Genomic DNA, 12,459 nt, shown 5'->3' with positions numbered 1-12,459 from the left:
GACTACAGACTTTGGAGTTAAATAAGTGTTTTTACTTTCAAGTGTCACAGTGCCAGACTTGTAACTCAAGCTAACAGCAGAATATACAGAGGATATTCAACACGAAGAAACTCAAGCACCTGAAAAATATCAGCAAGCACTGTACAGCCAGAGAATTCTGCTTACAAGGTTTAACCCCTGTACAAAGGTTAACAACACACTGAAAAATGCATTTTGGTCAACAAGAACACAGTTGCACAGGTCTAACAATTCCTGGCACAGGAATTAAACTCCATTTAAACCTGGCCAGCAACTCTCTCCCCTTTCTGCTTCTCAGAGGAAAGCCTCCCACTGAATACTATCCAGATAAAAAGGGAGCATTAATGTGCCAACTTGAATGTATATTGAATAACTTAGCCCACATTTGAGACATGGTCATTTAATGTTTGAGTAAGCTCTGAGTGCTGAGAGAGACAAACAGAACTCAACAAGATACTGATGACCTACAGGTTACTGAAATAATTTAACACATTCACAAGGGGAACAGTTAAGGTATGGCTGAGAGCTGTACATTCCACCTGAAGCTCAGACGTTACTACCAGCATTTCCAGTGTGCTTATGCCTCGTTCCGCCACTACCCGTTGATGCGGTAATTCACATGGATTTCGGGTTTGATGTCACACACTAGTGACAACAGCTGGGAGAGGACAACCTCACGGTTCCTCTGGAAGTTCTGCTGGATCACGCTCATCTTTTCCTGGGTCTCTTTCTCAACTTCAGTGGTGCAACTGCCATGAGATCCAAGTGCCTACAAATAGCAAAGGAAAAAGAAAGCTCAGATGTGCACAGCCTGACAAAGAAAATGTGATTTTGTTATTCTGGACTGCCTCACTGCATCTCAAAGATTAATCTTTGCTGAGAGAAGAACCGCACCAAAAAAAAACCAAAGTACTGTTGGATTCTTGACTCTCTGCTCAGATTTCTCACTACACTTATATTTCATCCACAGCCCCTGCCTTTTATCCTCTTATTCATAATCTATGAATTTAAAGCATGGGCTTCTAAAGAACACCCGAAATAAAGCTCCTGCCATACTGGCAACTGGAACTGGGAACCCCTGGGCATTGCTGTACTAGATACTGTTAGAAATGTAATAATCATGATTTAGTTTAAGCACGGTCTTCACACCATCCCATTGCTTCTATCCTTGAAGAATTTTCATAAAAATCTCTGCCTTCTAACCGGACTGTGGGCCACACAACACACACAGCAAGGAGTCTCTCACAGCTTACAATGTCCTTCTTGCCCTATAAGCAAGGGCAAAGAGAACAGACTCCTGTTATAATTGGGGGAAAATGGCAGGGGAAAAAGTACACTGAAGAAAACTTGCACCCCGGGACTCAAATTCAAAGAGCTTCTCTCTCCAAAGAAGGATAAATAAAGCAGAACCAGCTGACTGGCAGTGAAGTCCACTTTATGATCCTGGAATTGACCAGTACCATATACCTAGTGAACCAAGCTAACAAGTGGTTGTAAAAACTAATCCTGACCTCCTGACATGAAGGCAACTATGCAGAAGAAGGGAGGAGGTGGTATTGTGCTAACCAGATGGACAGAAGGGAGGGTTGCCAGGTCATTTTTTTTAAAGATTTTAGAACTGGTAGGGAGACACAGGCAGCAGAAACAACCTCGGCTGGTGAAGGACCCCTGTTCTGCACCTTTGGGAATAACTCGTCTTGTTCAGGAAAGGAAAACGCACCCCTTGGAACACAGCAGGCAATGCTGCTAAGCAGAATACAAGTCTTACAACTGCTTCAGCACGAGAGCAGCACTGATGAGGCAAGCGGTCTTTACCACATTAGCATCCCAGAAACAGCCTTGTCACAGAAGGAATAAGCTGGGTCTTTTTTTAACTCTGCTATGTAGCAGATTTTGGGAGGCTGTGACCCATCAGGGCACCAGCCAATACTTGAGCTTATTAAGCTAATTCACTGTCAATCAATAGTCCTGGCTGTGGAGATGCAACACACCGTGTTCTGATTCACTTCCACTGTTTTTTCCATGACATGTGGCTGTGCATCAGAGGAAGGCAGTTAGGGAAGTGCTTCTCCAGAAACACGCTCCACCCCAAGGGCTGCTCACAAGACAAGTAACCCCAAACACAAGGCTAAGGGGCTGGGTGGGTAACAGTGAATGATCTAGAAAACAAACCGCTGCTTCCTTGGCTTTGAACTCCTTCTCCCTCTGCAGGCGGTATTGCTCAATCTCTGCCTGGGCTTCTTCTTTTGCCTGCTTCAGCCGCCGATTCTTCCCTGTTTCCAAAGAACATGCCATATGAAACAAAGAGAAGAAAGCATTCAGAATGCTTTTCCCCACACCCCTCCAGATACCTGATGCAAACAGTGTTTGCTGTTGCAGCAGAGCTTTCTCTAGGAGGCATCAGCAGGGTACCACACACCTCACAGCCCCCCAGCTTTGCTGTATTAGCCAATCTCAGGAGCATGAGGTCGCCCACATGCCACCAAACCATCACCAGGATCACTACACAACCAGCTCCCACCAGCAAGAACTGGAGAGGTTCTCTGAGCCAGTGGATGCATGAGACAACCCACAGGTCTGGCCTTGCTCACATGAGCATGTAACATCCCTGAATGACCCCAAAGAGCAAAGCAAAAAGAACATTAACTCTTAGTTTTGCCTCAAGCCAATTGTGCAACCAAGAGAAAAACTGATGACTGCATCAACTTCCCCTCTGGACTTTCCACCACAGCCTCCCCTCCAAAGTTACCACCCTTAGAGTGAGCTACAAGAAGCTGCTTCTCACAACACTGTCAGGGGGCAGAACCACAACACTGTGTGTCTTCATTAAAATCAAATAAAAATGCTCGAAGCAGGAAAAATTTGTAAAGGTGGGGATCTTTGCAACCAGAATTTCTCTTGCGTAAAAGGAAAAGCTGACTTGGCTCCTTAAGGAGTAGCTCAGTCAGCTCTATGAAGTGTTTGATCACCAAGATGGAAACACACTGTTTTCATCAAGTAGTAAAAAAAAATAGGAGCAGGAAAGATGCAGATAAGGACACACAGCCACCCTGCTGCCGTGAAGGACGGGCTGGATGGTGGTCTCCTGGGGAGAGGCCCACGGAGCACCCCTGAGACTTGCCCAGGCCTCTCCTCCCATACGAACCAGGACTCCCCTGCGGTTCCGACACCTCCACACAGGCTTCCGGAGGCCTGACCCAAGGAACCGCATTCCTCCCCACCATCCCCGAGCCCCCCGGCCCAGCTCCCACCGGCGAGGCCCAGGGCGCTGCGGGCCCTGCTCCCCATCCCCGAGCGAGGTGAGACCCGCATCCCCTCCCCGAGGGCCCGGGGGGGGTCCCCACGATCAGGGCGGCCCGCAGACAGCGCTGCCCCACACTGCCCTCGGCGGGGCCGCACCGGCAGCTCCCGCTCCCCTAGAGCGACCAGGCCCGAGAGGCCTGAGGCGAACAGGCCGGGCCGGGCCAGGCTAGGCCAGGTCAGGCCGGGCCGGGCCCCTCCGCCGTTTCGGCCCCTCGCGGCAGCCCGCGCACCCCCCGGGACAGAGCGAGGCCGGGCAGGCTGTACTCACGCTTGCGGGCCTCGGCCACCTTCTCGGCGGCCCGTTTCTCGGCCTGCAGCAGCTGCTGGATACCCTGCGACTGGCTCGCCATGGCAGCGTCTCCCCGCTCCCCTCACGGCCGCCGTAAACGTCGTTGCGTCAGAGCGGGCCCCGCCCACAGCAGACAGACACCGCCCTAACCCCGCCTCCAGCCAATAGGCTCCGTCCTAGCACTGCCCTAACCCCGCCTACAGGTATCTGACCCCGCCCTAAATCCAACCCCCGCGCCCAGGCCCCGCCCCCTCCGGCAGGGCCGCTGCTGCCGGTGTTGGGTTCGCGGGTTCGCGCCCGGGGTGCCGTACAGAAAACACTAGAGATGACACCCCCCCCCCGGCTGAGGTTTCCAAGTGCTTTCTTTGCTCCCCCGGCCAGAAAATACGTTGAAAACCTGAAGGGAGCGTGGGGGACTACAGTGGTTCCGTGGATTCCCTGACGGAGGGTATGGGAACAGAGACTGACCTTTAGGATACTAAGGTGTACCTGTGAGAAAGAAGGGAGTAAAAGAGTAACATTTACAATAGCAAAATTAGCCAATGGTATGTTGCTATTGCAGTCTGTAAGCAATAGCAAAAAGACACAAGAGCTGGTAAAGACTATATAAAAAGTATTTGTGGTAATAAATGGAGACTGCCGTTTGTACATAAGAAGAACTTTGTCTATGTCGTTTGTTCATCTCAACTGCGACAAGGGAGCCTCCCTTAAACCCTTCTGGACAGCAGCAGGTGGAATTGATTTTTTTTATTTCACGTTTTTTATTCATTTGCCCCACGGCAACCCAGAATTCATGTTGCCATTAGCACCAGACTCCGCCATGGGAAGCTCTGGTCCCCTCTGGGCAGCAGCATCTCCTCCTGACCGCCTGGGACCTGGTGTGTCACTCCCAAGCAGGGGGGGAATTTATAATCACTCAGGAGCATCTTCTGCAGGAGCTCCCAGGGGAGCCAGACCCCTCTGCTCCAAACACCCACCCACCTCACCCCAACACCAACCCACCTCACCCCAACACCAACCCAACCCTTGGCCATCACATCCCAGGGATGATTTAAAGCCCTGAATACAGCTCTCTCGATGCTTTTGGAGCATAAATTACAATTACTGCTGAATAATATTGCTCTAATGAAGCATCAGAGCCACGACAGTGACTCACAGCACTGCAGGGAGGAGCGGGGTCTGCTGATATGCCTCTCCCATCCCTCGTGATGGAAAGGACAGGAGACAATGAATCAAATGCATATTTATAGAGCAAATAGGAATATTCTGAGTGCTTGGCAGGGTGACCTTCATCTGGGCCCAGCGATTAACTAAATGGGCTTAGCAGGTCTGTTTGTCAAGTGTTAAAGGAAAAGATAAAAGGAAAGATAGGGAGAAAAGCTCTGATCATAAACCTGGGGTTTGAAGCAAACGTGGGACCTGCTGGTTTGTGTGACCGGGGAGCAGGTGCTGCCGCACCGACTGCTCCTGTCAGACATGGGCAAAACAGCAATTCTGGTCCTAAATCCACTATCACAAAGGGGACAGGTTTAGCTGGGGGTGGCAGCTCAGGCTCCGTGCTGGTTATCAGTGAGCACAGAAAGAAAAGGACAGAAAATGCAGGTCCAATTCAAAACACACCACAGCCAAAAAACTCGGTGGGGTTCAGCTGGGCCAGATCCAGGCTGGTTTACAACAGCAATGGCTGAGAAACGGAAGTTTTCGCACCTGTCTCTCAAACTGAGGAGCCCCCTGCCCTCCTCTCACCCAGACCTCTGCAACAGCCATGAAGTGGTTTAACTCCCACCAACTCCTGCAGCCTCTGTCCCATTCCCATCTAGAAACTCACCACCCTCATTAACTGCTCTCATTTTTACAGGGATGTTCATCTGCTGCTAATTAAACCACTTGAGCTGAACCGACAAATTAACCCCCCAGCAAGATGCTCTGAACACATTGTGGTGCATCCAGCCGGGGTGGCAGCAAAGGGGCCCAAACAGGCCCAGCTCCCCCTGAAGTCGCAGCCATCACCAGGACATTATTTTCCTCAAGGGTAATTGCAATTTTCAGACTCGCTGCTTCTGTCTGTAAGATAATTATGATAATGATGCCCCTTTCTGCTCCCAGAAATATCCTGGCTATGATCACACTAAGTTTCCAGATGAAAATCCCACCCAAAGTTACAGTTTTGGTTTGACCAAAAACATTTGATAAGTTTTCAGTGGTTTCATTCTGATGAGGCAATAACAGCTTGCATTTAAAACCACCTTTGGTTTCATTGCATTGCTTTTTAGTTCAAGTTTGCTTGAAAGCTAAATGAAACCTCATGGTGCGCATCACATGAAACAGATGTGAATCTGAAAGCTCTTTGATCAACTTTTCAATTCACTTAAAATTTTAAAAAATGGCTTCTTGCTTATGGCAAAAAGTGTTTCCAATTCTCAAATCTACATTTACATGAATAAGAGAGCTGCTTGTAGAGCTTTAATTCCATCAGCAGTGGATTTATAATCAATTAGCATTACAAATACTTCCAAACTTGGCTTTTATTCCCCCAAAATTCATTTATGTGAGCTTGTCATTTGCTATTACATAGAGAGCAACTATTTCTGAAACCGATACCAGCATCCTGTTATTTGTCCAGTACTGATTTCTTAATACCATAAACTTGACTAACACTACATTTCACGTCACTCACACTCAAAGAAAAACATCTGTAGAAGGCTAAGGCTGCTTCTGCTCTCTATCATAATAAATTGCTAAAAATCTTTTTGGCACAAAACTGCTTCCCCTTGTGCTGCTCTGCCTGGGCTGGTGGATCATTCAGAGACATGAATCCTGCCCGCTCACCCTGAGACCCCAGCCTCTGGTTACACATACACTAAGATATTTAAGCAACATGAAAAGTTTAGTATTTTAGAAAGAAGTTCTGTCTATGTCTGGATTCTGTTGGGATCTGAAACGTCCTGAGGACAAGGAGGTGGCTCAGGGTTCATGCACCGGCTCTTGCCAGAACGAGCAAACGGTCCTGCAGAGCTGGAGGAAATAAAAGCATCTTGTTCTTCTTCAGCTGTTTCCACAGATCACATTAATGAAAGTGAAAATAAACACATTTCTTCACTATTTTCTTTCTTTTTTATTTTCTTGCAAGCGTTGAAGACTGATTTTCATTTTGGAGCGGTGTCTTTCTGCTTTCGTTCGACGCTGGGTCATAACTCCATGCACGCGTTACACCAGCTTCTAAAACATCAGAGGACATTTCTAGAATCAGGAAGAAAAAAAAAGAGAAACACAGGTTGCCTTTGTTTTTCTTTTAGGTTCCAAGCTCAGAAAACATGTGCCACGTCTCATGATCCTGAAGGCATTAAAGATTCTAAGACACTTTTCCTAAGAATGAGACTTTAAACGTGGTTCCTGGCTTCTTTCCAGATCAGGCAATTACATTTCTCCTCTCTAAATTTCCCTGCACTTTCAATTGGATACATTATTATTCTCCATTCCCCAACTTAAACTGTTACGCTGTGCAGTTGTCTACCCTTTTAAAAAGGTTTTGTGTTGAATGCCTGGGAACCGAACTGGTTTCTCTCCTCTGAGTTTTAATTCATTAACACAAATCACTTTGAGGCATTGAGATGATGCAGCTGTTGATTGCCAATAAGCGATCATCAGCTGATCATTACAAGACTACCACTGCATAATTATTAATTAGAATTCATAGTTTGGAGGTATATTTTAAATTTATAAACCGAGTATTAGAAATCTAAGCACAACATAGCAGTAAAATTTACATAGAAAAAAAAAAGACTGTATCTGACCTACACCAAGAATTTGGCCCAAGTATCCAAAAATAAGAACCGTTCATTTTTCATTCGGACTCTCCTTATCATCCAGAGCAGTTTAAAGCCCAGAGTAACCTGATTGCAGTGATGGAATTACACCAGAAGAATACACTTGTGTTTATATTGTAAGAATTGATTTTTTTTTTAAGCAGTTTGAACAGCCTTTCTTCTCGTGTCAACCCTTACTGTCTCTCTTTGGGAAAAATATGTTGCTGGGCTTGTTCAGTCGTTTGCTGGGCAGGCTGGGGGGTCCCCAAGCTGGGTTCTCCATGGGGTCCTGTCCCGCAGCCACATGTTCACTGCAGCCCCTTCCACTGGGCTCCCACATCCTGACCCAGCTGATGAATGTGTTCCCCCAGCACTAACGAGCTGCATTTGGAGCACAGGACCAAGGAGCAGGTGGTGGCAGTGCCATCGGCCTTGGCACAGCCCTGCTGCAAGGTGCCTTCTCCTGCAGGTACCTGCCAAAGCCACCCTTGTCCCATCACCTACAGCAACAAAATGATGTCTGTGTTTCATGTAAATCAGGATCTTTTCATAAGAGCAAGGGAAGGTGGCAACTCTGGTGATGTATTCTTCTGCTGCGATGAAATGTCAGCAGACCTTATTAATTCCTTGCATGCCAAAAGAAATCTCCATTCCTATTTCCTTGACATCTCCTGGTGTCCATTCTTAATCAGAGGTCAAGCATTCTTTGCAAGGGATGTGACTGGGATGTTTAATCCATTGTTTGACGAGTAACTGAACACTCCCCATGGGGCTGTTCCCTCTGAGCTACCAGCTGCTGCTGTGTTTGGTGTCTGCAAAGCCATTGAGGGCCCCAGCATCAGGGACCACAACTGTGTTGGCCGTCATGGATTCATCCATACAGTGCACAGGCTGTCCAGACAAGAATTTTTAGATACAACAGCAAAGCCAAGCAGGCCATGTTATACACTAATTAATAATAGATTCTCCTATAATGGGCAGCACCAAAGCTTTGACTGCTGAAGGCAACTACCAGTTCTTCATTGGCTTCTGCGAAAGCAATGACAGGACGAGGGATGATGGTTTAAAACTAAAGGAGGGGAGACTGAGATTAGACATGAGGAAGAAATTGTTGCCCTGAGGGTGGTGAGAGCCTGGCCCAGGTTGGCCAGAGAGGTGGTGGATGAACCATCCCTGGAGACATCCCAGGCCAGGCTGGACGGGGCTCTGAGCAACCTGAGCTGGTGAAGATGTCCCTGCTCATGGCAGGGGGGGCACTGGGGAAGCTGGGAAGGGCCCTTCAACCCAAACTGTTCTGTGTTTCTTTGAATGAGAGCACTATTCCTGCTCCACTGGGGAGAAGCACACAATCCAATATTGTTTTTCCTATCATAAAAGATCCCTTGGCTTTTCAGTTCAGCTTTCTCTGCCAAGACACTGAGTAATGTCATTGTGTACCACAGTACAGCCACTGCTTTCAGGTGGCTGAATTTCAGTGATGAATGAAGTAATCCCTGCATATGTAGATTGTTTGACACTTTGAGAGATGCTTAAATAAATGACATACTGCAGTATAAGACTCATTATCGATATTGCTTGAAAATACCAAAAACGTCTGAGGCCTCAGTTTAATTTAGATGCTTATCACAGGCTCTAGAGAAATGGGAAAATGTGGCAATAACAAAACACCGCAGCAGTGACACCAGCAGCTTCAAGCCATGGTGGAGAGCTGGTGTATTTGTAGGCCCATGAGGGAAGATGATGTGGGTGCTAGGGGATCCTTTTCAAACACTTGTTCAAACAAAAGTGATGCTGGAAAGCATCCAAGCGACAGCATCTGGGGCTTGAGCAAATATCCTGCTGGCCTCTGGGGCTGGATGAGATGTATAACAAGAGTTGCTGATGTGCAGGTTCCTCAAGGGATCGCTCACAATCAGCTACAAGACTCCTGCCTGCTAAGCGAAGTGGATTTTCTCCATAAAACAGCAGCAGAGCAATAGACCCTTCACTGCAGAGTTCAACCAAATGCTCTGAATTGCCCCAGGAAGGGGACTTTCCTCACCCCCAGCTCAGCAGAGTTTGGAGCCTCAAGTCAGACGACAAATAACTCCTCAAGTAAGGTTTTTCAGAGGTGCACAGGCACCTATGCATGAAGATAGCTACCTAGTGGAACTAATTTGTTTACAACATCCATGGAAAAAAATCTTAATAACCAATTTCTATATTTAGTCTAAATGCCTTTAAAAATCCAAGCTCTATATGACTGTGCTTACTGGCCATATCCACTCATTTGAGGCTATGGGAGAAGGTCAGAAATAAACTGGGAGCCAGCACAACCCTCCCACGGCCCTGATGTTTCTGCCGAACAAAACCCAAAGGCTGCTGGTCTGCTTTGGCAAAGCTGTAAACACATTTTTGACTCATTTATGAAAGGCACAGTTCATTGCAGAATCAAATCCACCCAGTTTACCTGAATTACCCCCTTGTTCTCTTACTGCTCTTCCCTCTCCAGATCAAAACCCTACACTCCATCCCACTTGTTTCCATTGCGATTTGCCAGACAGCACTTAGCTGCGGGGAAAAATAAAAATCAATGTGTTTTTCCACCACCTCATTCATCAGCTTCATGCTTCACCCAGCATCGAGCCATTCGTTGCCAAGATGAGTTCTCCAGCAGCTGGCCACCACCAAACAAGCCCAGGGCCATTGGTTTGCTGTATTACAGAGCTGCGAGTGCAGGGGCTGCAATTATCTGCCTGAGTGTGTTATGGGCAGGGGCACAGGAACCAAGTTTGGGCTCCGTGTAATGAAATTGCAGTTCAGTAGGTTTCAGGATATTAATAGCGTGATTAATCTGGAGCAACCATGATAACAAATTGATTATTCAAGAACAATAAATCATCTTCTTACATGGGTAATTCTGGCTGGTTTTTTGGCATTGGAAAGCCATGAACTTGTCTACAGGGCTGTAACAACCTCCAGTATAGAGCAATACCCAGCACTTGATTAAACTATTTGGGGAATGCAGAAGACAAAGGATGAGAAGGCTGCTGGCTTTTACATCTCTAAGACTTGGACACAAGTAATGGAATCACTTTCATCCTAATTTCTTGACCCTCCTCACCCCCAGCTACTGGCCAGTCCTGGAAGACTTTGGGACTGGCTTTACAGGGTCTGGAGCCAGGACAAGATGTGACTGCCCTGGGCATGAAGGACATGGGCAGGAGTGTGGCTGCTCCAGCATCCAAAGCCTGCAAGATACACCAAGTTGCTGAGTGACAGGCTGGGGACCCTGCACCCCAAAGCCCTGAGCTCCCTGAATTTTCTCATGCAGTTTTCCATCCACAGCCCTTTGAAGGCAGACTCTGGGCTATTTCTAAAGGCTCAGCCCAGCTGGATCCAGCTGCCTTCCCAGTGGCAGTAACATGGGTCACACAGGCTCACTGTGCTGCAATGTATGAAGAACCTTCAAGCATCAGATAGAAAATCTCACTCCCTGTAAACCACAGATGGAAATTGAACTCTCATTTCCTTTGAGGCACAAGTGGATAACTCCTGCACATGGAATACAAGTCATCTGCCCACACCTCCTGATCCAGAAAGGAAACATTGAATGAGCCCCAAGAAGAGCCCTGCTTGCGCACAGGGAGGATGAATTATTGTCTTGCCTTGGTGATCACACCTTTTTTTCAGAGGGGTTCACTAACCATCCACTGTGGCATTGCAGTGTACATATCCACATCCAAGCAGCTGGAGATGAGCACAGCTGAGACGGAATAAGTATGTGCCTCTCAGCCCCTGATGCAGGCTATTTATAACACCCAGGAACTTTTTGGCTGATAATTTGTAAATGCTGTCCACCAGCAGAGAAACAACAGCAGAGAAATAGCCATTTGGCTCCAGGTTAGCACCCAGAGTCCTCTGCTACACCCAGTCACCATCCACATGCAGGGAGGCACCAGCTCTGACATTAACTAGTCCCAGGGCAAATCAGAGCTTGTTTCACTTCCAGGCATCTCCTGGGTGCTCTCAAGTGTAGCATCTCTGTAGGAAGGTGCTCAGGCATTACTGAAGCTCAGAACATCCATGTCCCCTCCATTAACTCTGCTATTGCACTGGGAAACAGCAGATAACAGAGCCCTTCCCAGCCCTCCTGCCCTGGCAGGCTCTCCAGTGCATAAGGAGTTACACAGCTGCTCCTTGTACCGAGGCTAAGAGTTGAGCAGAAGTCTTCATTGGACAGATGGGATAAGAAGTGCCAACTGCTGCAGTTAATAAGTCAAAGCCAGTCCAGCTATCCAATTCAAATTACTGGGCCACAGCTCACTGCTTTAATTTGAGAATAATTTACAGCCAGTGACAAAAATTAGATCTAAGACAAGGAGATCACTAAGATATCCAGGGCAAGTTGGTATCATGCTGTCCATTGACCTGTATTAATATTGGCATCAGAGGAAAGACAGCCTGTGACCCATATGGGCTTCAAGATCCACTGGGAACAGCAGCAAGTCTCCCCTGCACCCCTTTCACTGCCTCCTTCGCAGGAAGAGACTTTTAGAGAGACATTTCTGGGCCAGGAGGAACCCAGAAAGATCCTGGGCACATTGCAGTGGTGGTAAAGTCAGCACATGGAACAACTGAGATGGCAGGTGGTAGAACTCACCCTCTTCCAGCCTTGGCAGTGATACTCCCAGAGAGGTAAGGGTTGCCTCTGGAAGGACCAGCCACACTTTCCCATAGCACCTCCTAACAGAATAGCTTCCATTCTTAATAATTCAGCTCTGCTGCCATCCCCAGAGCCATCGAGTCACTGCAGCACTCTTCTCCCATTGAGAAACTTGCAGGTTAAATGGACAAAATGTCTTGTTGCTTCTTGGACACCTGTGATGCAAAGGCCACAGGCTTGGATCCAATTTTCCCAGCCCTGGGACCTGTTCCCAACCACCTCACGTTGCTGTCAGGAGCAGAGGATGGAGGTGGAGGGAAGAGTGACCTGTTATTTTAGTCTGCCAGTGATAAGATGGAAACCCGACAGAGATATTACAAATTCATCTTGCAGATAAT

General features: G+C 47.5%; 1 protein-coding gene across 1 annotated transcript; it reads right to left on the bottom strand.

The window, feature by feature from the left end:
* Positions 1–10: 10 nt before the first annotated feature.
* ATP6V1G1 (ATPase H+ transporting V1 subunit G1) lies at positions 11–3,730 on the bottom strand. The gene is made up of 3 exons (XM_082067438.1): positions 3,590–3,730; positions 2,191–2,291; positions 11–787 (listed from the first exon to the last, which is right to left on the bottom strand). Exons 1-3 carry the CDS (start codon positions 3,669–3,671, stop codon positions 614–616), a joined length of 357 nt encoding a protein of 118 aa, XP_081923564.1. The 5' UTR covers positions 3,672–3,730; the 3' UTR covers positions 11–613.
* Positions 3,731–12,459: the final 8,729 nt, after the last annotated feature.

The sequence above is a fragment of the Streptopelia decaocto genome (genome assembly GCF_964273445.1).
Source record: "Streptopelia decaocto genome assembly, chromosome: 17".
Taxonomy (NCBI): Eukaryota; Metazoa; Chordata; class Aves; order Columbiformes; family Columbidae; genus Streptopelia; species Streptopelia decaocto.
This window is presented reverse-complemented; position numbering and strand designations above follow the sequence as displayed.

Excerpts from the sequence above, each read along its gene's own strand:
- ATP6V1G1 (XM_082067438.1), bottom strand. The coding sequence starts at position 3,671 with ATGGCGAGCCAGTCGCAGGGTATCCAGCAGCTGCTGCAGGCCGAGAAA. Across the intron at positions 2,292-3,589 it reads GGTGGCCGAGGCCCGCAAGC|GGAAGAATCGGCGGCTGAAG; the intron begins GTGAGTACAGCC and ends CTTTGGAAACAG. Across the intron at positions 788-2,190 it reads TCAAAGCCAAGGAAGCAGCG|GCACTTGGATCTCATGGCAG; the intron begins GTTTGTTTTCTA and ends TGCTATTTGTAG.